This window comes from Drosophila persimilis, unplaced genomic scaffold, assembly GCF_003286085.1.
Source record: "Drosophila persimilis strain 14011-0111.01,24,50 unplaced genomic scaffold, DperRS2 tig00000002-arrow-pilon, whole genome shotgun sequence".
NCBI lineage: Eukaryota > Metazoa > Arthropoda > Insecta > Diptera > Drosophilidae > Drosophila > Drosophila persimilis.
The window spans coordinates 5,464,753-5,487,660 of record NW_020825289.1 but is presented as its reverse complement, the minus strand read 5'-3'; the positions used below and the strand labels follow the sequence as shown (position 1 = coordinate 5,487,660).

The following is a 22,908-nucleotide window of genomic DNA, read 5'->3' as shown; positions in this document are numbered from 1 at the left end:
AGCCGCAGTGCAGTCTGCGAACATATGGCCAGAATTACACTCGAGCCAACTCTCGAGCAGATTGTGTGGAATTGTCAACGGCATCAAATGATCAAATTATGAGCCGGGCTAAGAGCTGAACGGAGGGATGATTGGATCGGAATGGAGAGGAACGATGTGGAGTGGTGTGGAGTGGGGGGCTCATTCGATTTCAAGGTTGGATTCGAAATGTCAAAATTGCAGATGCGACGTCTTCGAATCAAGTTTGCACTTGGCTCCGGATCGAAACGAGTTATACCCGCAAAGAGCATTAGAGCACAATAATACTAATGATGTGCATGATAATCGCAAAACATGATGAAGATAACGATAATGATAATGATAATGACGATGATGGGGGGGGGGGGGGGGGGGCTAGCGGTAGCTTTAGCGATGGGGTGGGCTGGGGGCAGGGGTAGGCAAAACCTTTTTGGATTCCACAACGAAAACCCGTATTATAATTTATTGTGTAATGAATGCAACAAATGTTTGGACCAGCAAAGCAATCCAGAAGCGACTATTGGACTACCCTGCGATTCCAGCAGTCCCCGAAGAACGAGGTTTCCCTATTACTTTGTGAAGATACAAAAATTAACTTTGTTTGCCTGCAAGACAAAAACTTTGCTCTTTCAAGGGGGAGTCTTGGAAGGGAAGCCTCTAACTTTAGGCGTATTTTTCCATCAAGAGAGTTCAATATTTTGAGTGCAAGGGTATTTAAAAGACATACACACACACACATACACGATATGCACATGTGTGGGTATCTCTTTCTCTGTCTCTCCTCTTCGGATCTGGCATATTCAATGCTTATTGCATGCAAAACAGATAAGAAAACAACAAAAACAACAGCAAAAAGCAAAAAAATATCAATTAAAATACAATGTACCGTTGCTTTATTGAGCAGCATCAGTGGCCGCAGCGGCGGCGGCGGCAGCGGCAGCGGCAGCACACGAAATAATTGAAAGTCGAAAAATTGAAAGCTTTTTGGGCGGGGTGAAGGTGAGGTTAGGTTAGGTCTCTTGCTAATTTCTGGAACTTCCTTCGAGTGGAACGAGAGAGAGGAGAAAGAGAGGAGGAAGAGAGGAATAAGGGGCAGCGAGGCATCAGCGGCAACTCCAGCTACAACTGCAACGGAGATCAAGACAGACTCAAAAATGCACGACAGCTTTTCAGTTTCTTTTCTTGTATCTTTTTTTTTTGCATTTTAGTGGTTCTGTACAGATATATGTATATGTATTTTTTGCGAGTATATACGCTTGCCTAGAGTCAAAAGTGAATGTCCACCGAAAAGTCCTTGAAACCTGAAACCGATCTTTCCAGTTTGTCGAACAGAGACACTGTGAACCGCACCGCCGCTGCTGCTGCTGGCTGCTGGCTGCTGGGGAGCTCTGCAGCAGGTCTTTCAGCCACTGTCTTGGAGACCAGCTCCAAGCTCTGCCAGTCTCAAGTCTCAATCTGAATCGGTGGTAATCCTTCATCATTCACCTGATCGGACATGGAGAGAGGGCCACTTACTTTGGCCAGCAAATATTTGGGTTGCACCGATCGCTGAACGGCGAATGGCGAACGGCGAACGGGGTGCGGTTCGAGTGCAGATTAAACAAACAACAAAACAAGAAACCTAGAAACGACAGGCCGAACTCTAAGATACCCTTGTAGATACATGTTATGGTTCTTTTTATAACCGATCAAGAATTCTCTAGGGTCGAAAATTAGCTGCTTTCTCGATAGGAGAGGTGGCAAAAACGTGGCCATTGAAACGGATGTCCGTAAGGTATGGCAAAACCCTGGCCAAGAGGTTTACATATGTTTGTGCATTATAGTATATAAATTTAATGGATTTTCAGTAGAACCGAAACACACACACACACACCCAGGGCTCCTCCCCCCCCTTGGAGGGGAGCTATAAGCCCCGTAATGCGATTACATAACCGTTGCGAGCAGAGCAAAAACAATTAAGCTGCGGCCACAGCATCAACAGTCGCTCTCTTTATATGCTTTTTGTGTGTGTGTGTGCGTGTGTGTGTGTTTGTGTGTGTGAGCGTTACAGATAAATCAAAGCGCCAACGGTTTTGACCAAAACCGAAAGCTTGAAACTCAAAATGAAACAGAAAACAAGTATGGAAAGGTGAAGTAGATCTTGCGACAATGGGAATACCCTATGGGAGTGTTTGAAGCAGTCCAACAAGAACAAACACAACAACAGTGCAGATCGAGACGACCCGCATCATGCACACGCAATGTATGTTGTTTTTTTGCAAAAATTCTCGAGCATTCAATGTGCCGCGTCATTGTGGTTCCACGAATACTGCCTGTAATACCCAACCCATTGCGATGATACCACTGAATGTCCGCTGTAGATCCTTAAAGAGCTAGCTGTGTGATCTCCAAAAAGAACGAACTCCCACAGACTGAATGGCATAGATATGCCATGCTTCTGCATCTGTCACTTAGACCCGGGCAGATCGGCTATGCCCAAGGTACAGCTGCTATATAATGAAAATGAAACTGAAACTGAAGCTGAGGCTGAGGCTGACGCTGGGGCGCAGTCGTAGTAGCCACCTGCATGGAATTGACATTGAAGGCTGTTGTTGTTTTGTTTATTGTGGCCTGGCAAAGAGCAAGAGACCAGGCCAGGCCAAACCTACAAATGTTTGTTGCTGTTATGCGTTCATTCCACGCCTTTTGCCTTTCATTTCTTGCAATTGGCGTTTTAATTTGCCTGCTTAGCCACATCAGCGTCAATGAATATGCATGCCAAAGAAAATCGTATAGACAAAAACAATAACCATATGCACTCACACTCCATATACAGACGGACAGACAGCACCCCGTCGCAGCTCAATTAAAATGATCCGTTTAAGTTTTAGTTTCAATTTTGACATCAGCTTAAACCACTTATTAAATGGAATGGAATGGAATGAGGTTCCAAGCTAAGCAATCGGTTCAATGAAAAAAAAAAAAAAAACTTAGAAAGGAGTCTTGGTCTTGTTTTCGAATGAATATCAAATATTTAAATTCAAACTAAAAGATAACGATACAAAAACAGATTCGCTTCCACTTTCAAGGTCCCAAATGAATGAAACTTCAAGAAAACGAATAATTCTCTAAAGAATATGGACATCAATGGAGTCCAAAGACCTCAGTCGAAGGTTGGTATATTTCATAGATAAACAAAACTAAAGAAACAGATATGTTACTATTGTGTAATCGATAATTACCGATTAAAAACATTATAAACTAAATTAAATGCCATGCCTTTTTTAAATACATTACGAATTTATACGTAAAATATTTCTAAAATTTCCAGCGTTAAGCGATATATATTTATACACAAAATACAATTAAAAAGAGCCTCTAAATTCCAACGCCAAGCAAATGCGAAATACATATGTAATTAAGTCGCGATTTAATTGCTCCGCCAGCAACAACAGCGACTGGTCCGCAGCCCCTCCCCCGCATACATGCCACCTCTCTCACTCCACACGCCACAAGTGTGGAAACCCTTCAAAAATAGATACAAAAGTGTTTGGCTCTTCTTGAGTTTTTTTTTACGATAATTTTTGCGCATTAGCAGCGAAATGAAGTTAACGAATGGCCGTAAGGTAATAAAAACAAAAGGCAAAAAAGAAGAAAAATATATATTTATGTGAAATATATAAACAATAAATAAATCACTCGTATGAGCTGTGGGCTTTGGGCATTCCATCACCTGTTGAATAAAACCTTTTTTGTGAATAAAACCTTTTATATTTTTTTGCAAAAATTCCAAGAAATCATCCAAATGCACAAAACGGTTTCTTGCACTCACACATGCCAAGGCAGTACAGTTGTGTCTGTCTGAGAACGAACGACCTTGCCCAAAAGGCAATCTTCAGGCCACGGAAAACAAGATGCCAGACTGTGGCTGTGGCTGTGGCTGCGACTGTGGCTCTCTGACAATAAAAGAATTAGCGGCTCAAGCGATTTTTCAAGCGTAACTGAAAAATTGGCAGCAACAAAAAATGGTTTCTCCAATAGCGGAACAATAAACGATTGAGAGCAAAGTGGATTTGGAGTCATAAATAGATTTCAAAAGAATACTCGTCGAATAAGGTCCGTTCCATCAGGGCACATCCGCATTCTGCCACAAAAACTTCATCAATTTATTATGAATTGGCAAGAGGCAAGAGGCAAGAAAACGTTAGTTTCGATTTCAATGCTAAAAGTAGTAGTCAAATGGCTGGCAGCACGTGACGCTGACTCACTGGAGAGTCACTGGAGGGAGATCGGGACAGATCACAGCCCGATTGTTAGTCAATTGTTAGCATGACAACTGACGAACTGATTCAAAGCAATTATAAATCCGATCCGATGTTACATGAATTGCAGTTCAGTTGCCAGAGATATTTCCATTACAGATCGACAACAATGTTTTTGCATGGCAAATAATTATAGAAATTGATCGCAGCCAGCTGTTAAAGGTTGTATCCCACAATGGCACTATGTCTGAGGAGTTTCCGGGACAAATATTACTTGTGAGAGGTAAGATTTCCATAGAACACCTAAAAAGTGGACGAAAACTTTCGTTTTCCATTTTTAAAGCGATCTAAAAATTGATCCAAGTCCCGGTCCTCTCTGTTTCGATTTTAGACCCATTTTTTGTTCATTTTGTGTGGCACAATTTTGCGAAACGCAATTTATTTCGCCTTGTCATAATTATAGGAAAATTGGCTCGAATTATTCCACCATTTTTCGCTATTTTTGTTCCCCTCCACCCCATATTTCGGCTACGGTCTTTTTTTGTGCAAGTCAGAGTGAAGCGTAAACAACAAACAACATTTTACGAAAATCCCATCAAAAGCGATTCAACCCACTTATTATTGTTGAAATATTTCATTTAACCTTACCCAAAACAAAAAAAAAAAAACTAAAACCGCGAAGACACAACCCACCAAAAATGTTGATAATTACCGGAAGTAACTTGTGTCACGCACAGATACACACACACACACATACACTTGCATTCACATTTGGTGACATATAGACAGCCGATACATTGTACTCTTCTACTCTTTTATCAGCAGAACAATTTGGCAACACATTCGAATCTATTTCTAGGCTGTGCTTCTAGGAAATGCCTGAGAATACTTCAGAAAAGTAGTTGCTTATCAGCGAAGGGAACCAAACAACTATTTCGTTGGAAAGTACAGGACAATTCGTCGAGGTACTCGTACGTGAATTGTTTCACGTTGAAGATTTGTGCCTCAAAGAAAACGTTCGAGCTTTGCGCTTGAAAGCTTTCCACAGATTCGAGCATCGTTTGGCGCCTCTCCGCTCCCTCGCGGCGTGAGGCAACAGAAGCGTTGATTTAAATGTCAGCAAATCCGGCGATCCGGCGATCCCGCGATCCGGCTGTAAAGCAAGCCGTTAGTTAGTCAAGCATAAATGCTAAATGTCTTTTAAATACCAAATTGAGGAGGCCACCGGCCACCGACACACACACATCACACACACACAGAAAGAGTCACAGAGAGAGAGAGAGAGAGAGAGAGAGAGAAAGAGAGGGAGGGACGATTGCTCGTAACAAAATATTAATTCTATTTGGCAAACAAGAAGCAAACAGCAACAGCAACAACAATATGTGGCCTTCTCGCAACAACAACAAGAGGCAGGAGACAACAACAATTTCCAAGAGAAAAAAAAACTACAACAACGAAAAAGAAACAAGAAAATACCGATTGCAAGTCAAACGCAGAGATTAGGCGAAACTGCAAACAACAAAAAAAAGAAACAACAACCAAAATTTGAAAGGTGCACGCGAATTGTGCATTGCAAAGCATTTTGTTGCATTTGCCACAAAGGAATGCAAGTGGCAACGTCTAACAAGTAATTTACCATACACACAGATACACACAAACACTGCCACGCAGAGACAGTTGCACACAGATGCATCGATTTGGTGTACGCTTAAGAAATGAGCCGAAAATCGAATGGCACAGGAGTACCCCATACAAAGAAGGTAAAGGGAGTGAGCCTATGTACGTCCATAGCTGAGGTGTCAAAATAGAAGAATTGATTGCAAAAGTATTTAAAAAAGGAGAGAATATTCCAAGAACCAGTAAAGTAGCGAATAGAGTGTGGGGAATACAAAGGCCTAAAAAAGTAGCGAGTATACCAGCCTTGAAATGTAGCGACGGAGCGAGTACTACCGCCTTCAAAAGCAGTGAGTATAACGGACCAGAAGAGTAGCGAATACACCACCGCATAGAATTCGCGATTTTATATTAAGAGATCCCTAAAAGAGCATTGAATGGTTAAGATTTCCGCCAATTCACAGGAATAAATACATACATATTTTATCTGTAGTCCGTTCTTTAGAATCTTTGAATTAATAGTATAGTATTTAGAAAAGTATTCCTAGCAAGTAATTCTACCTATTCTCTTCGTACTATTTATAATTAAACTGAAACTCCGTAGGAACATAGAAATAGTTGGATGATAAATGTCTGAAAAGCGAAAGCGATAAGCGAGAAACCCATATTTCACTCTGTTTTTCTAGAACAATATTGGCCTGTCCATAGAGTACCCGCTCTGAAGTACCTCTTGGGCACCTTATGGGGCGATTGTCCTGAAATGTAGTGTGAATTCCATAGATACTGGAACCAAAGCACTTGAAAGCCACTTCGCCAAGCTACGTATGTACATATGTAGCTCTTCCGGCGGCCGCAGAGAGTTCAATCAACTGCAGTGCAATCGATGACTTTCGTTTACAATTCCGGATTCTGCTTTGGTTTACAAACTAAGCGTTTTTATTCGACTTGAGCAATACGAGTAGTATCGAATCGCTAGTAGAAGTTCCGACAGATCAGCAGGGTGTCGTTCTCTCTCTCTCTCTTTCTCTCTCTGTCTCTTTCGCTCCGTTTGTTTGTTATCAGAAATCACTTCAATCTCAAATCTACAAAAGAGCCTTAAAAATAAGTACAATTTATTTGATTGGAATGCCCCCGCCCCTGCCCCTGCCCCTCCGCCCACAGTTGCCTCGTCGTCTGCCCCTGCGTCTGCTGCTGGCTTCTTATCAACAATTAAATTGAACTTGTACGAGTATTTTTCTACAATTCTCAACAGTACCTGCACCTCCTCCCGTCTTTCTATCTCTATGTGCCCCTCCTCTCCCTGTCTCTGTCTCTGTCTCTGTCCCACACACAAGCATTGTTATCGCAACAGCCGCAGAGCCAAAAAGCAACAAGAAAAACCATAAATAAATATACATATGAACTGTACATACGTATACAAATTTGTTCATGTGGGAGACCGCAAACATTTTCGAGCTCCTTTGCTTTCTTCACCTCTTATCGGGGGGGCATTTTGATGGCTTTGTTTTTACTATAATTTATTTATTCATTCGCGTGATTTATGTGCGCAGATGTACAGTGAACGATCGCCGGATGGACCCAGCGATAATCCAGACACTCTGCCGCTCAAAAGAGTGTTCCCTGAAGCTATTGTTGGGGCTCTTGTTTCAGTTAAGAGCCACCTGATGTCTGGAGTCCTTGTTGCCGCTGCTGCTAACGTGTTTCATTCTCTGATTTTGTGCGGACAGCGTCGGAGAGTGTGTGGCAGGCGCCAGTCGAGTGTTTGGTGTCTTCCACTAATTAGAGGGCCCTTTGTTTGACCTAATTAGGGGACGTAGCACACAAACAGCAAATGACAGGAGGATGAAGGACACACGTAAATACACACGTAAATATGTAGGTACTCGCATGGGTTATGGACCCATAGAAAAGCGAAAGCAAATCACCAGCTAAATGCAATTTTGTATGTAATTTTCTTGCATCGATTAGCGATTCGATGCCATAAGTAGAGATTCGATGAGTGATGGGATTCAACAGCATCCGTTTTAATTGATTTATAAGCTTAAGAATCGAAAAGAAGAATGTGCACTGCTTTAACCTTCAGGGGCATGGCCATGGGGTACCTCCGGAGAGGCTGGAGTGGAATTTGGAATAAGATCTGCCGAGTTTCGTTGACAGAGAAAATAAGACAGGGCCAGGCCACTCGTTCTACATGATGGTGGTGTAAGCTCCCGCTTTCGTTGCATAGTTTTGGGCTTGGCTCAGAAACCTTTCAGCCTTTTCAGCATTTTCGCTAGTCGTTCTCCGGGCGCAACCCACTGTTTGGCATCAGCTCTTTTGGCAGGCTTATATTTGGCCTATTTTATGGACTGATAAATCTGAAATTTGAATGTCACGCTCCTGCGGGTGGAGCTGCAAATTTATTATATTTTGCACGCTTTCTGTCAGCGCAGAGCAGCGCCGTTGCCGATAAGCACACGTGATAGAAGCCCGCCGCCCTGGAACTCCGCCTCTTATCCGAATACCATTATCTCGGCACTTCTGCTACTCCTCCTACCCTTCAGAACTCAATTATTTGTTGCTCTCACCGCCACTGCCACTGATTTCAATAATCAAAGAATTTGCGCACAGAGTTGATCTTTCCTCCACTTCTGAAGGCTTCTCCCAAATGTTTCTACTACGCAGTTAGCCGGAGGTTAAATTGAGCCAAAAGTTGCCCCACGCACAGGGAGCCGTGCAGCTGTGGCAATTTCAGAAGAACAATATGCAATCTGGTGGCGTACAATTTATGAATATTTTGTATTTAAATACGAAATGTATTTATCCATTTAGATAATCACAAAAAGATAATCAGCTGCTCTCCAAGTGGGCCTGCCGGGGGGCAATAGAAGGCGGCACAAACTGTTCATTTGTTCCACCAACAGTGGAACCACCTGTCCATACATACAGACACACAGACACACAGACACACAGACACACATACACACATACACACTCCTACATATGGATGTGTAAATATGCATTCAATTTCTATTCTTCTGCACTTTGACGTACTCGAAAGAGTTTCAATATTACCATATTTGAAACGAGTATACATACGAGCCCATTTAAAAATATATTAATACATTATCGAACGAATCGAATCGCAGCCACTGATAAGTGGAAAAAGTTTGTCTTGATTTTAATCGTTCCGGGAAAATCCCCCAATCCCCGAGGGAATATGCATATTTGCAATAAATGGAAAATAAACATACATATACTTCGTACAGGGCTTTTGCTAATGCCCTCGTCCTCTAAGCACGTTGATTAAAAACATTCCAGAATTTTTTCTATTATTTAGTACTAAATGTACTAAAATGTACTAATACTAAAAGTTTTGCTGTCGATAGATAGGCATAAATAATAATTAACTCGTTTTGATTTACCGATATTTTCATAGATTTCGATAAACGGAAGGAAGATAATATCATATATACGATTATTAATAATTGAATTGAAAATATCATAATTTAGAATCGATATCGATAATATGTCATCGTTAAAATTTGTATCCATTAATAAATTGTATTAACGATAATTACCGATAGCAGATGGCTGCATTTCGATTGGCTATAATTGAATTTATAATATATGTATATACTCGTAATCGATGCTTCATACTTCATCGATTCATACCGATAACGTTATATGTTTCGTAATATGCTGTTTTTTTGTATGGCTTATACTTTCTCGAAACATCTTTGTTGAACTCCAATCACGAACCTATGCAGCGAATACCGAATCTTTAAGGGTTTTACTTTTCCTAGAGAGGTACTGTACCCCTCCTCAAGAGATATGAGAATATGCATATATAGTATTTGCCGAAACAGAGCTTTGCTGATGACCACCTGCTCCACTATCTTATCAAAAATTTGCCCATTTCCGTTCACCGGAGTGTTGGTGCCACGTGTGAAGCGAGATTTGTTTCCAGGCGAACAGATTTCACGGATGTCATGCGAGACCTCAGACCACTGTGCCAGCAGATAGACAAGCAGCAGCCACAGAACAATCTCACGTGGGGAAGAACGTTCTTGGCCCAAGAGAGCAAGACATCAACAAAGAGAGAGATAGAGAGAGAGAGATCTGGCAGACTTATGATTCATTTGAAAATGTGTGTTGGGATTGTTTTTCAAAACATTTCAATGTTTTCGTTTCAGTATTTGTTGTTCTTTTTTGAAGGCCAACAAAAGCAATGCTAAGGCTAAGCAAATTTAGTGAAAAACAGTTGTTCAATCAGACCCGAGGCGAAGGTAATTGCTGGCCAAGAAATTGTTACGGGAATCCAAGACATGGTGACCGGCTTATTTCCGTTCAAGCCTCCGTCCGGAGATGAATTCTCGGTAGAGTTTGAAGCCGCAATCAAGTTTCGCTTTTCATACCGACTTATCTTGTTTCTTCCATAACTCAAGCTTGGCTGTATCTCTTAGAACTAGTTTTGGCAACTAACTAAGTGGCGCACATGCTAATCAAACCACTTTCGGTTGTTGCTATTTTATATATTTTTCCACAATCGAATCAAAGACGAAGCTGCAAATTTGCATAAATGAATACGTTTGGCTCCAAACTTCTGGGCAAAGTTTTTTGGGTGTCGTTTTGTGATTGCGGATAAGGGGGGGTCCGATTTTATAGACGTAGATCTGCATATTAAAAGTGACGCAGATACCCAAGGCGAGACCCTATTTCCGTGTATAAACATCGCATTTGTCTCCCGTCTCTCGATTGCACACCCCAGAAAAGTGCAAAGAAGTCACGGCGTATACGTAATATTTACCCGTGCCCGCGCCCATGCACAACCGTAAATAACAAATTATTAGCAACAACAACAATTGGGGAAATAGATAAGAAATTGAAATTGAAAAAGAAATAGAAATAGAAATAGAAAAAATTCAGGGAAGAACAAATCTTGGTTCCAGAAGAACTTCAACTTCAACTTGATTCTGCTTTCTACGCCTCCGAGAATGAAATCAGCTTATCGAAAATAAACAGATGACTAAAAAACTACCTGCCCCTGCGCTTTTGCACCCCATTCACACTCTTTGCCTCCGTTTTTTATCAGCAGTTCTTGTTTGTGCCATTAATTATAACTGCTTCCCGTAGTAGCTGGCGGCGCAGCGCCTCCCGGTGCTGATTAGAAGGAACTTCTCGAATGTGGCAACTGATCAAATGGAAAGTTACGAAAGTTCTCCACTTTCAAGACAACTCTGTTGACCCTGAACCAGATCTCGAACTCTAAGAACTATTACATCTGCGCCATGCTGAAAGGCACCGAGTGCCACCACCCCGAGATAGTGCCAGGATAAACAGGTCCCAAGCAGACAATCTAACAATATATAGCAACTCACCTGCATTATGGGATACGCGAGTCGTCCTTTGCCGAACCGTTCGATGAGCGTTAGCTTGGTGGAACTGGCCATGACTCCGGCAATGTTCGAGGACGAGAGGACGGGTCGCGGCGGTGGCACAATGGGCACAAAGTCGCGATTCCTTTCGGCGAATGTCCGATCAAAGGAGTTGCGCCGATCGCTGTGCGAGCGTCTGTAGGTGGCATGATTTCCGGATCCATTCCGACCCGAGGAGTTCTGATAGGAGCCGTAGCCGGAGCTGTTGTACTGTGAGACGCCCATGTAGGATTTCGATTTGCGGTACTGCTTGGCCGAGTAGACCATCGGCTCGGGGAAGCTCAGCTCGCTGTGATTGCTCGCGGTCTCCGAATTGGAGGTGGTCGAGGCCGATGAACTGACAATGGAGGCGGTGGAGACGGCATTGGGGGATGCGGAGGTGGACGATAGGGGGGTGATCATCGATGGCTTCGAGCACTTGGCACAGGGCACGGCCAGGGCGGCGGTCAGAAGCTCGGCGGGATTCACTTTGGTCACCCCATTGTCGGTTGTTGCAGTTGTGACCAGAATGTTGCTACTGTTGTTATTGTTGCTGGTGCTGTTGCTGTGGTTGTAGCTTCTGTAGTTGCTGGTGTCGCGTGGTAGCGACTGCAGGAAGATCTGTTGCCTCTGGGGCTTGCCCTTTTTGGTGCTCTTCTGCTGTTGCTGTTGTCCTTTGTTGTTGCCAGGATTCTTTTTGCTGTTATTGTTGTTGTTCTTGACATTTTGATTTTTCCCTTTGTTGCTATTGTTGTTGTTGTTGTTGTTGTTGTTGTTGTTGTTGTTGTTGTTGTTGTTGTTGTTGTTGTTGTTGTTGTTGATCTGTGTCGTCTGATTGTTGCTGTTGGTGCCCGCCGCCGGCAGCATTGTCTCTGGCTGCCTTTCCTTATCCTTGTCCGCCTTCTGCTGCCCCACTACCTTCCCATTGGATTTGTTGACCATTTTCTGGTACTTCTATCGCTCGATGTTGGGTATATACCGTATGGATTGTATATTTTTGATTAGTTAACTTTTTCCGTATTGCCAACTGGTTGTATGGTTCGTCGGGTTTCGTGCGCAATTGACTTTGGTGTTGGGTTCTGGCTTGGTTTTTGCTTTTGTATAACCGTTGCTCCGTTGCTTCTGCTGGTGCTTTTTCTCGCGTTCTTCTGCTCTTGTTCCCACTATCTCTCCCACTCACTCACTCGCGCTGCTCACCGCTCTCCGCTCTCGTTTGTGTTTTCGTTTTCGTTTTGGTTGCGGGCCACAGAGCTTTTGTTTCGTTTCTGTTTAGTTTTTTGCCACGTTTGTTGTTGGCGCCGCGCCGCGATTTGATTTAATTTCTGTTTGGTTTTTTTTCGCTTGCCTTTGCCTCGTTGCCTTCTTATTTTTATATTAAATGAGCTTTTGTTGTACCTTTGAAATGTTTTTAATCACGAAATTCATTAATGTGTTATTGCTGTTTTTTTGCTTTCTTTGTGCACTGGCACTGGCACTGGCACACAAACACAAACACACTTCACTCGCGGACACAAACACTTGCACACCTTTTATTCAACTGCGTCTTCCTTTTGGTTCTTGTCTAGCTGTTCTTGTCGTTGTTGCTTTACCCCTTTACCTCTATTCATTTACAGCAACGAAGACAGCAGTTGAGATGCCAGGAAGAGTGCCGCCGCCGACGCCACACACATGCAAAAAGAGAAGAAATGCGAGGAAACAAAATTATGTATTTTATTGGTTGTTTTTGGTAGAAAATTTTGTCAAAAATATGAACACGACTTCGACCGCTGCGCTCTCCTTCTCTCTCTCATTTTGATCGCTATTAGTCCATTAGTCTTTCTCTCTCTCTCTCTCTCTCTCTCGCTCTCTTGCTCTCCCTCTTTCGCTCTCTTGCTCTCTCTGAAAGCCCTTAAGCTATGCAAATTTCTGAAAAGAGAGAGCTGTTTCGGTGCGTGCAGAAACACCGCACCTTATGTATGTAGATTCATGCACCTTGGTCTTTGCTTAGTTTTTTTTAAACATTTCATTTTGCACATTGAGTTGCGCGCTTTTTTCTTTCTGTGTCTCCCCTGTGGTGCGTTTAAAGGAACTGCGAAGAATTAGTACCGTTCTGAAACGCGCAATTTGCGTTACTTTTTTGCGTTTACCCAAAAAAAAAAACAAGAACATATACATGTACATACATTGTAGTGTGTGTATGTATGTCATACATATGTATGGATGTTTGTGTGGGCTGCCATTTGGCGGGCACTTTTCTCTCTCCCTCTTCTCTCTTTATTCCTCTCTGCTTAATACGATGATGTAAGTTTTTGTATAGGAATGTTTTCATTATTTTGTACACTTTTTTGCCATCCTATACATTCGATTGTGTGTGTGTGCGAACAGAAACTGTTATTGATCTTGTTGGGGAGTCTCGTAAAATGCCTTCGTTAATTTGTTGATTAAGTCTCTTTATTATTGCACACGATTTAGTGTATTTGAGAATTCGTAAAACAAGTTAGGGAGAACCTCAACTTATTTTATATTCAGAAACTTTCCATTAATGTACATACGTACATATTTAATAGGTTAGGGACATTTTCGTTTTAAGAATTCCTTGAAATTATTAATATTAAAACATAGATGAATCAAGCGGCGAGACTCCCTAAAAACCCTTTAAAAGAATAGAAGAAATCATTGCTATGAATTTACTCCAGCTTTGCATGATCTTCCTTTCCTTTAAAGCAACGTTTTAAACGCTAATTACTGTCGAACATTAACCGATCTTGAACCGCATATGATAGATGATAGAGGCAGCAGTTCGCGCTAATGATCCTAATGAGCAAGTCTATTAGTTTGGCCCACGATAAGTGACTGACATAATAGAGCAATATAGAGCATATTCTACAGTTCCCAGAGGATCGGATCGCTGCAAAGGAAGCTGACGAAATCTAGCACGAAATCCAATGTGCCAGGGAATAAAGTATTTGAAGGTGTTTCTGTTGCTATCTACAATATCGCCCATAAACCCGACCGAAAACAAAAACCGGAAATACCAAATGCCAAAGCTAAATGACCGTGTGAGTGGGAAAGAGTGAGAAGAGGGAGGGAGACTGGGTGGTGGATTCATCTGCGTGTAGACCTTATCCGCATTTCTGGTTTGCTTTTCATTTATACTAGCAACCTATCCGACACCCAAAACACGAGACGATCACCAGATTGCAAAGCAGTCACGTAGCCATATACATACATATGTACATATGTATGTAGGTCTCACCTATGTATCTCCATACATATGTATGTAATTATTATCAATCATGTTGACCCTATTTACCTGTAAAATTCGGACAGATCGTGCTTGGGTGGTCTTTATCCAAAATCCACGCAATTCGCACTGCATGGGCCAGACTCACGTAGACCGTGGGGGTGGCACCGAAGAAGAGAACGAGCCCAATGAGTGCAATCACGGCCGTCTCTGTCGTCTATATACATAGCTTGTAAATGTCTATGTATTTGTTTTCATACAGCTTTAGAGTCTATTTTGTATATAGCCGAAACGATTTGATCACACAGAAGCGAAACAATTTCTATTAAAAGTAAAACAGCAAAACTGATCGACATAAAAAGGGGGGAGCACTTTCTTTGAATCGGATAGCGAATACTGTCGAGTGGCAGTGGATGGATGGTGGTAGTTATCCGAAACAACTATAACTTAATGGCGATGGCGATAATGGGAATTGATGCTGCCCAATTTTGTATCTTTCTACATATAAAATATGTGTTTATTTTTGGAATATTACGTGAACGTAAAAAACAGCTACTGTCAAAGTAAACCCCCCACTCGCTTTGAGCCGATACTCTTCTTCTTCTCTCTGATTACCGTTGCAATCTCACACACGTACACACACTCATGCACACAGAGAAAGAGAGAAAACTCCAAAAACTTTTGATTTTGATTTTAACTTTGAATTTCAATTTCACTTTTTTTTCGTGTTACCTTTTTTTGCCTCGCTGTATTTTTTGCTGCTGATTATTTCATACAGTTTGACGGAGACCACGCGTTTTTTGGTTACCGATCGGATCGCTTGTCGAAAGCTTCCAGAACGTTACGGTCGGCCGGATTAGATCGGTAAACGGTGGACGATTTGCGGGTTGCGGGTTGCGGGTGGCGGGTGGAAAGGGCAAGGGCGCGATACTCGATAATGCCTGCACTGGCACACACACTCACATACACCTGTTCTGTGGACAAAAACGAATTAAAGTTGCAAATGCCTTTTCAATTAACGGTTGCACAATGCTGTGGAAATTGTCCGCTGGTCGGGGGATCTGGGCACAATCGGTCTACTTGACGAACAACGAACATGTGACGAGCAAGCAACTAACGGCGCTCACGATGGCACGCTGGCTGGGCAGAGACCAGTTGCGTTCGGCGTTCTAGAGAGCAAAACGGAAATTAGCAACAAAAGTTGTGTCGGAAATGAGAAGCAAACGGTGGGGCTCTCTCCCTCTCTCTCCTCTCGCGAAAGCTTCATGAGTAGGCAGATGGATGTATCGGTAGTTTTGGGCAGTGAGTAGTAGGTCAAGAGAGCTGCGGTGGCTTAAAACCATTGTTTGATTTGGATTTCACTTTTCAAGCCCCCTTTCTATCGAATCTATCAATTTTCGCCCCTTGGCGCTCCGGCAGAGAGTTATGTATGTATAAAGGCGAAGAGAGCGAGCTTTAGTTCGATCAAAGCATAAAACGAAATGTACTGTGTAAAATCCAATGTGAATTTGTTGCTGTAATGAAATACCGGCCGGCGTTGGCTGGCGTGCGATTGGGAAAGCACCGAACCGACCTTGTGTCTCTCGAGCAGCTGGATAGAGGAAGACGGCGATGAGAAGAGCAGAGAAAACGGCATGCTAATTTATTGAAAGCTTTCACACCCGCTCTATCTCACTTCCACACTCTCTCCGTGTCTGTCCCACTCTCAAAAGCTTGGAGCATATGACCAAGCAACGGCGGGCTATGACCATGTTTGAATATGATGATTTATGAGCACCATCGAAGAGGGCCGTTGCGTCCCATGCCCATCCTTTAAGCGGAAACTCTCTGCCGATGCACTGATCACGTGACGAAGGCTGCACTGCACTGATGGGCCACAAATAGCCAACAGAACGGGAATAGCCGCAGAAATACCAAAATCACATTGACGGGGCGTATTTTTGGCTGTCGCCGCCTCAACAACAACCAACCAGCCAACCAGCCAACCAACAAAATAAAACCACAAATATATCTATCTATAAGTAGATAGTCTCAAATGCGATGCGTAGTACCCGTGGCCACGCGGCAAACTAGAAATTTCAATTATTTTCCCAGCACACACATTCAAATATTTATACACTTGTCGTTAGATTTATGTAAACAAATGAATATGCATTTGTAGGTGTGTAGGTGATGAGTACTTTAGTACTACGTATTAGATTAAACGAAGCATTTTATCACACGCATAGTTTGAGACTTCAGGGATCTGCAAAAGGTTTCCTTCGGGATCTGATTGAAGCTTGAACTGACCATCATCCACTCTATCATTTTCGGATTGCATTCTCTCGATAAAATAAGAATAATAGAATAATCCGGCCTTGTCCTGATGTCTGCCAATCGGAACCATAAGGATGAACATAGCCACTACTGTTGTGTGTTAACATCCGATTAATAGACAATTTATTTCGTATATCAGATGGAACTGCAAGCGCCGACCCCTGAATGAGTCTTGCATTGCAATTCAGATGATATTCATTGATTTCAGTAGAAAGTGTTCAATAATTATACATGAGTGTGATATATTTTAGGGAACCGAGAACTAACTATGAAATATTTGCCACTAAAACGATTAGGACATCTAATCGATGTATTCGGAAGTGTATTTGCAGCAGCATCTTTTGTAATGTTCTCGGAGCATACTTATGAGGGCAAAAGATCATTTAGTTTGATTGCATTACTGTCCAAGGTGAAAGAAAACGCTGCACAAGGCACGCAGAGCCGGCCAGGACAACGGCAAGGAGGGAGCCCCCAAAAATGCGCTTCAGCAACCCATCCTGCCACTTGCGGTTGGCAATGCACTCACTGTAGGGCATGCTCGAAAAGGAGACGCTGTTGTAGAGTGGAATCCAGCCAGGGAACAGCCGGAACAGCAGGGTGTCCAGCCACTTTCGGCATCGGAATGACCAGCGCTTGGTGAGATCCCGCATCTGCAAGAGGAACAGATTAAAGAGGGTGTACATACAGCCACTAAGGGCCAAGGGGAACACTGAACTGAACCCACCTCCACATAGTTGTACATGGCGAGGTCGCAAATGGCGAAGGCATCCTTCCAGCGGTCCTCGGTAAACTGGGCCAGGGCCTCGTCCAGAGGCAATGGCTGTCCCAGAATGGAGGTCAGCAGGGTGACATCTTCCATGCCTGCGTTCATGCCCTGCCCATAGTACGGCACCATTGCATGGGCCGCATCGCCCAGAATCAGCGCTTTGTCGGCATAATGATACGGCTTGCACTTGATGGACACCAGGTGCTGAGGCCGCGTCTTAAAGAAGTCCTTGATGAGCTGCTCCTCGCCGATCAGAGGTAGAGCATCCGTGTAGTGCTGCCTAAAGAAGGCCAGCAGCTGATCCTGGCTCTGGATGCTGGCGAACATCTTGAACGGCATCGACAGTGTCACCGTGAAGGACTTGTCCTGGTTGGGCAGGGCAATCATCATGAATGAGTTGCGCGGCCAGATGTGCAGATAGTTGGGTGGCATCTGGAACTCGCCTGCCTTGGCGGGAATGCACAGCTCCAGGTAGCCAGTCTCGATATAATCCTGCGAGTAGTTGAAGCCCGGCAGCTTCACCAGCTGCTGCCGCACGCTGCTGAACGCTCCGTCGCAGCCCACAATGAGATCCGCGCTGGCCGCCACAACCCCCTCCCGATGTGGCTGCTTGAACTCCATGAGTCCTTCTTTGATGCTGGCTTTGGTCAGCTTGTGCTCGAAGTGGCACTGAATGTTTGGGAGCTTGTCGCAGGCGTTGAGCAGAACCTCGTTGAGCTGCTTGCGGCCGACGGAGTAGAGGCACTGTTGGGTGCACGGGTCGTACAGCACCACACTGGTCCGTCCTGCAACATCGTGCAGCATTCGTCCCCGCATGGGTATGGCGGTGGACAGGACCTCCTGCTCCAGACCCACGGCAGCCAGCGCCTTGCGTCCCCGCTGGGAGAGCGCCAGATTAATGCTGCGTCCTTGCACGAGAGCAGCATGCCGAATGTCCTCGCGATACTCGTACAAGTCCACGTGATTGCCCATCCGGGCAAAGTTTAGGGCCGCCAAAGAACCCACCTGCCGAAAAATGTAGCCTGATAAGAGAGTTTGCTCTACAAACTGGGATTATGAAGCCCACCCCACTGATAAGGGGGAGACGCACTCTTGCTGTTACTTTTGCTAGATCTACAGCATCTAGATATCATATCATATCTTGGATACATATCACACTTACCAAACCCGCCCCGACAATGGCCACTCTGCGCCGCTGTGGCTCCTCCTCGTACGCCGCTGCCCCGCGGCCGTTAACCTCTGAGCAGATGATGCCGGTTCCTTGTGCCATGACTTCTCGTCGTGACGGGAGTGACTGTTCGGTTGGGCTGCTGCTTCTGGAATGAAATGGAAACCAATGAATTGGGTCGGAAGATGGTTAGGCAAACGATTATGCTGGATAAATACACAGCAATTGCTATCTATTTGCTACGTCTAAGCGAAGCCCAGCAAGTGCCAGACCGCAAAAGCAAGTCTGATGACTGGCGCTCAGCATAATTTAGAACAAGCTCGAGTAATTTTTGTATGCAAATCAAAAATATATGCAATACCCTTACTAAGCACTTTGCTAACTGACTAAATTCCATAATCATCTGATAGATGCTTAGAAAACATTTTTAATTTTAAAACTGGCGGCAATTATCGATATTTTCAGTATTTTTCATTCAAGTATTTTCATGGTAGGGATTGCTTTGCGATATATCGATAGGCTAAAAGCGAATCCGAGCTGCAAGCAATCATGGCCCGGAGCTTATATTATTATAGTGATGGTAGAACGCTATATGTCTGGGAATATGTAAAATATAACTTGAATTCGTCAGTATATTTACGGTATAATTTAAAAATGAGACAGTATGTTTCGGTATATTTCTGAGGGTCATACTGTAGAAATACTGGTTTTCGCCGCGCTCCCATGGTATTTTTGTCAATTTCATCAATCTATTAATTTAATTTTCAATGTTATATAGAAATCCAATAAAAGCAAGTATTTCGAATAAGCCAATCAATCATGTATAGAATTGATTCATCAATCGTACAAAATTGAGTGGGCATGGCTAAATGTTCCATATAGATAGTATTATTCAACGGAACAAAGAATTGGTCTTTTTTTGAATCGAATTTGATTTCGCCGCAGTTCGCTTTAGCAACAATGAGTCCCATTCCATACACAAACATGTTGCTAATTTCATGCACACATACCCTGGGGAAATGGATGATATAGAGTTGCGGAAATGTGTTTCATCCCATGCTCTAATTAATGCAGAAACTAGTCAGTATCTATTTCAAACGATATTTTGCAATTAGTGATCCTTTTACAGAGACAAAGAATCGCTACAGGGATCAGGTTTTATATACAAATAACTAATCAAATGCATGAATATACCAAAAAAATGAAATCTAAAACAAGGCCTTTATTAATTACATTTGAAAGCAGCTTGGAAAACAGTATCTTTATATAATATTCACGAAATAGGGTATACAAACGCTCATACCCTGGTTGACAACAAATGAGTCTGCAAATACCAGCAACATTGACGTCACAACCTACGACATTGAAAATTTTTGATGAAATCGTGTTTTTGTCAAAATAAAAAACATGCAAGTACTTAAAAATAGTTAATCTTGATCAAAATTGATTCAGCTATCATATAAAATTGTCTGGGCAAAACTGAGAGATCTATATAGCTGGGAATATTCGACGGAAGAAAGATTAACCAAGAATTAGTCGTCATAACCGGTTCACAACAATGAGTCCCACATACCCTGGGGGAATGGATGTTATAGAATTAAGAATATGTTTGTCATCGAAGACTCCGTAGGTATCAGGATCGAGATAAATATACACAAGATACTAATAATGTACTTTAATATGTCTAAGGAATATCAATTTGAGAAAAGGTCTTTATAAATCACGTTTCATCTTCATATAAAATTAACAAAATAGGGTGTACAAAGGCCTATACACGCATCATGTCTTCAAATGAAAGCAACATTGCGACTCTTTTTTTTGTTGAACTTTTTCGTTTAACCCTTTTTTTACAATAAATACAATAAAAGCAAAGATTAAAAACTATCCAATCTTGTAGAAAATTGATTCATTAATCGTATAAAATTATGTGGGCATGGCTAAATGTTCTATATAGCTGGTAATATTGGACGGAATATCAAAAACGAGGAATATGTAAAATAGAACTTGAGCTCGTCAGTATATTTACGGTATTTTTTTAAAATGAGTCGGTATATTTCGGTATATTTCTGAGGGTCGGACGGTATATTGAACTCGTGTTGCGTTGCAAGTGCACAATAGAAAATTAAATTTTTTTAACAACAAAACCATAATACTGCGCCAAATAAGCCTCACGAGAATGTGCAATAAACTTGAAGGCATTAAATTATAATAGAAAGCACCGAATTATTAGCGGAGAGAGTGAAAGCAGAGCAGTGCAAAATCTCGAAATTAGTTGTACTATAGATAGCACCCAAGAAATCCACAAAAGGAAAAACCAAAATGGTAATAAAAACGGCCAGCCGAAATACATGTTCAAGAGCAAGTGTCAAAAAGGGAATGGAGGGGCCAAGTGAAACGACGATAGAGAGGGAGAGCGAGAGAAGGGGACTGGGAGCCCCGCAGGCAGTGTCCCGTTTGAAAGGAAAATAATGAAAAAGAAACTGACTCTTGGCACCCCCCTTCCCCTTCATCATACCTTCGGATGCAATAAATTTGTGAATTTTAGTGCTTTCTGTGATAATCTACCCCATTTTATTTTCAGGGAAACGAAACATCACTGCCCATGGAAATGTGTTCCAATTGTAAGTACCATTTTTCAGTCAATGTCATTTGAACGGTACGGCAGCTGTTTATGAATATGCAAATGTGTGTATGTATGAATGGTATGTAGGTATGCACAGGCATTGTATATGGAATACTCAGTGGAATGCAAGCGAAACGTGGAACAACGTAAAACCAAACCCCAACACCCACCTATGTACACTTCGAAGTCCTGAGATGATATTATTATGATTGCTATTTTGTAGTCGGAATATCGTCTATAGCGTTTTTACATGCTAATCTTGTTCTTGTCACACTGTGTTTCATCTCTGATGATGGGCAGACAGACAATCTGAATCTATAAATAATACTGTTCACATTTGAATTATGTAGGGGTGCACCCTAGAGATATAACCTCTGACCAAAAATTGTAATCTTCTCATACCAGTCGATGCCGATGAGATTCGACGCTTGGGCAAACGTTTCCGCAAACTGGATCTGGACAATTCGGGGGCATTGAGTGTGGACGAGTTCATGTCGCTGCCGGAGCTGCAACAGAATCCACTGGTGCAGCGCGTGATCGACATATTCGATGCCGATGGCAACGGGGAGGTGGACTTTAAGGAGTTCATCCAGGGCGTCTCACAGTTCAGCGTTAAGGGTGATAAACTGTCGAAGCTGCGCTTCGCGTTCCGCATCTACGACATGGACAACGATGGATACATTTCGAATGGTGAACTTTTTCAGGCAAGCAATTACCGATTTCGAATCCTCCTCCCTTAAACGAAACGACACCAAGATGAATATAAAAAATTATTCTTACTCTAAAAATTTGACTTTTGCAGGTTTTAAAAATGATGGTGGGCAACAATCTGAAGGACACGCAACTGCAACAGATCGTGGACAAGACAATCGGTTTCGCGGACAAGGATGAGGATGGCAAGATATCGTTCGACGAATTCTGTTCGGTGGTTGGAAACACGGACATACACAAGAAGATGGTTGTTGACGTTTAATAGGCTTACTGAGAATCATTATTTTTATATGCAGTTTTATTTATTCTTTTGTACATGCATATATGCATTCTTCTTTTTTTTGTCACGATTAATCTCATGATAATGTCACTTTTGTTGATCAGCGATCAGGGAATCGCATTGTTATGAAGCTGCTAACGAGCCATTTCAGTCAGCCAGTCAGTCAGTAAATCAATCAATCAGTCAGTCAGTCAGTCGAGCAAGCAGTTACTCTTAAGTTGAAAAGTGAAATAATGCGCCTCCTACTTACTTCTTAAATGTATAAATCTATATACATATATATACATGCATATATAGTCATAATTTATTATACAAATATACACTTAATGAACTTACAAATCCTCAAAACAAAATCAAAACTAAAACTTAAAACCAATTACAATCAAACTCCAATCAAAGTGAAGGCAAATAAAGAAAGCAAGCATGGTTGAACTTGAACCCATCCAAAGGATCTTTCCAATCGGCAAAGAGAGAGGTTCGTCGCGCCGCGTCACTTGTATGATTGTTGTCCCGCTTATCCAACTCGTGGTTTTTCCGGCTTTTCACAAACAA

At 42.5% G+C, this 22,908-nt stretch overlaps 3 protein-coding genes across 3 annotated transcripts in view; 1 reads left to right on the top strand and 2 right to left on the bottom strand.

Annotated features, from left to right (window-relative positions):
* LOC6590972 (terminal nucleotidyltransferase 5C) overlaps nucleotides 1–15,562 on the bottom strand; it is a 43,917-nt gene extending 28,355 nt beyond the window's left edge. The window contains exons 1-2 of the mRNA XM_002015741.2: nucleotides 15,225–15,562; nucleotides 11,234–12,868 (exon numbers count right to left, since the gene is read on the bottom strand). Of these exons, the coding sequence (XP_002015777.2) occupies nucleotides 11,234–12,211 (978 nt within the window). The 5' untranslated portion in view covers nucleotides 12,212–12,868; nucleotides 15,225–15,562. The remainder of the gene's footprint in view (nucleotides 1–11,233; nucleotides 12,869–15,224) is intronic.
* A 1,440-nt stretch (nucleotides 15,563–17,002) lies between these two features.
* On the bottom strand, nucleotides 17,003–18,946 carry LOC6590844 (kynurenine 3-monooxygenase). Its single transcript, XM_026986076.1, has 3 exons — nucleotides 18,737–18,946; nucleotides 17,533–18,579; nucleotides 17,003–17,458 (listed from the first exon to the last, which is right to left on the bottom strand). Exons 1-3 carry the CDS (start codon nucleotides 18,842–18,844, stop codon nucleotides 17,192–17,194), a joined length of 1,422 nt encoding a protein of 473 aa, XP_026841877.1. The 5' UTR covers nucleotides 18,845–18,946; the 3' UTR covers nucleotides 17,003–17,191.
* Nucleotides 18,947–20,881: 1,935 nt separating this feature from the next.
* Nucleotides 20,882–22,794, top strand: LOC6590843 (calcineurin subunit B type 2). The gene is made up of 4 exons (XM_002015739.2): nucleotides 20,882–21,064; nucleotides 21,324–21,363; nucleotides 21,771–22,069; nucleotides 22,168–22,794. Exons 1-4 carry the CDS (start codon nucleotides 21,062–21,064, stop codon nucleotides 22,336–22,338), a joined length of 513 nt encoding a protein of 170 aa, XP_002015775.1. The 5' UTR covers nucleotides 20,882–21,061; the 3' UTR covers nucleotides 22,339–22,794.
* The last annotated feature ends 114 nt before the right edge of the window (nucleotides 22,795–22,908 follow it).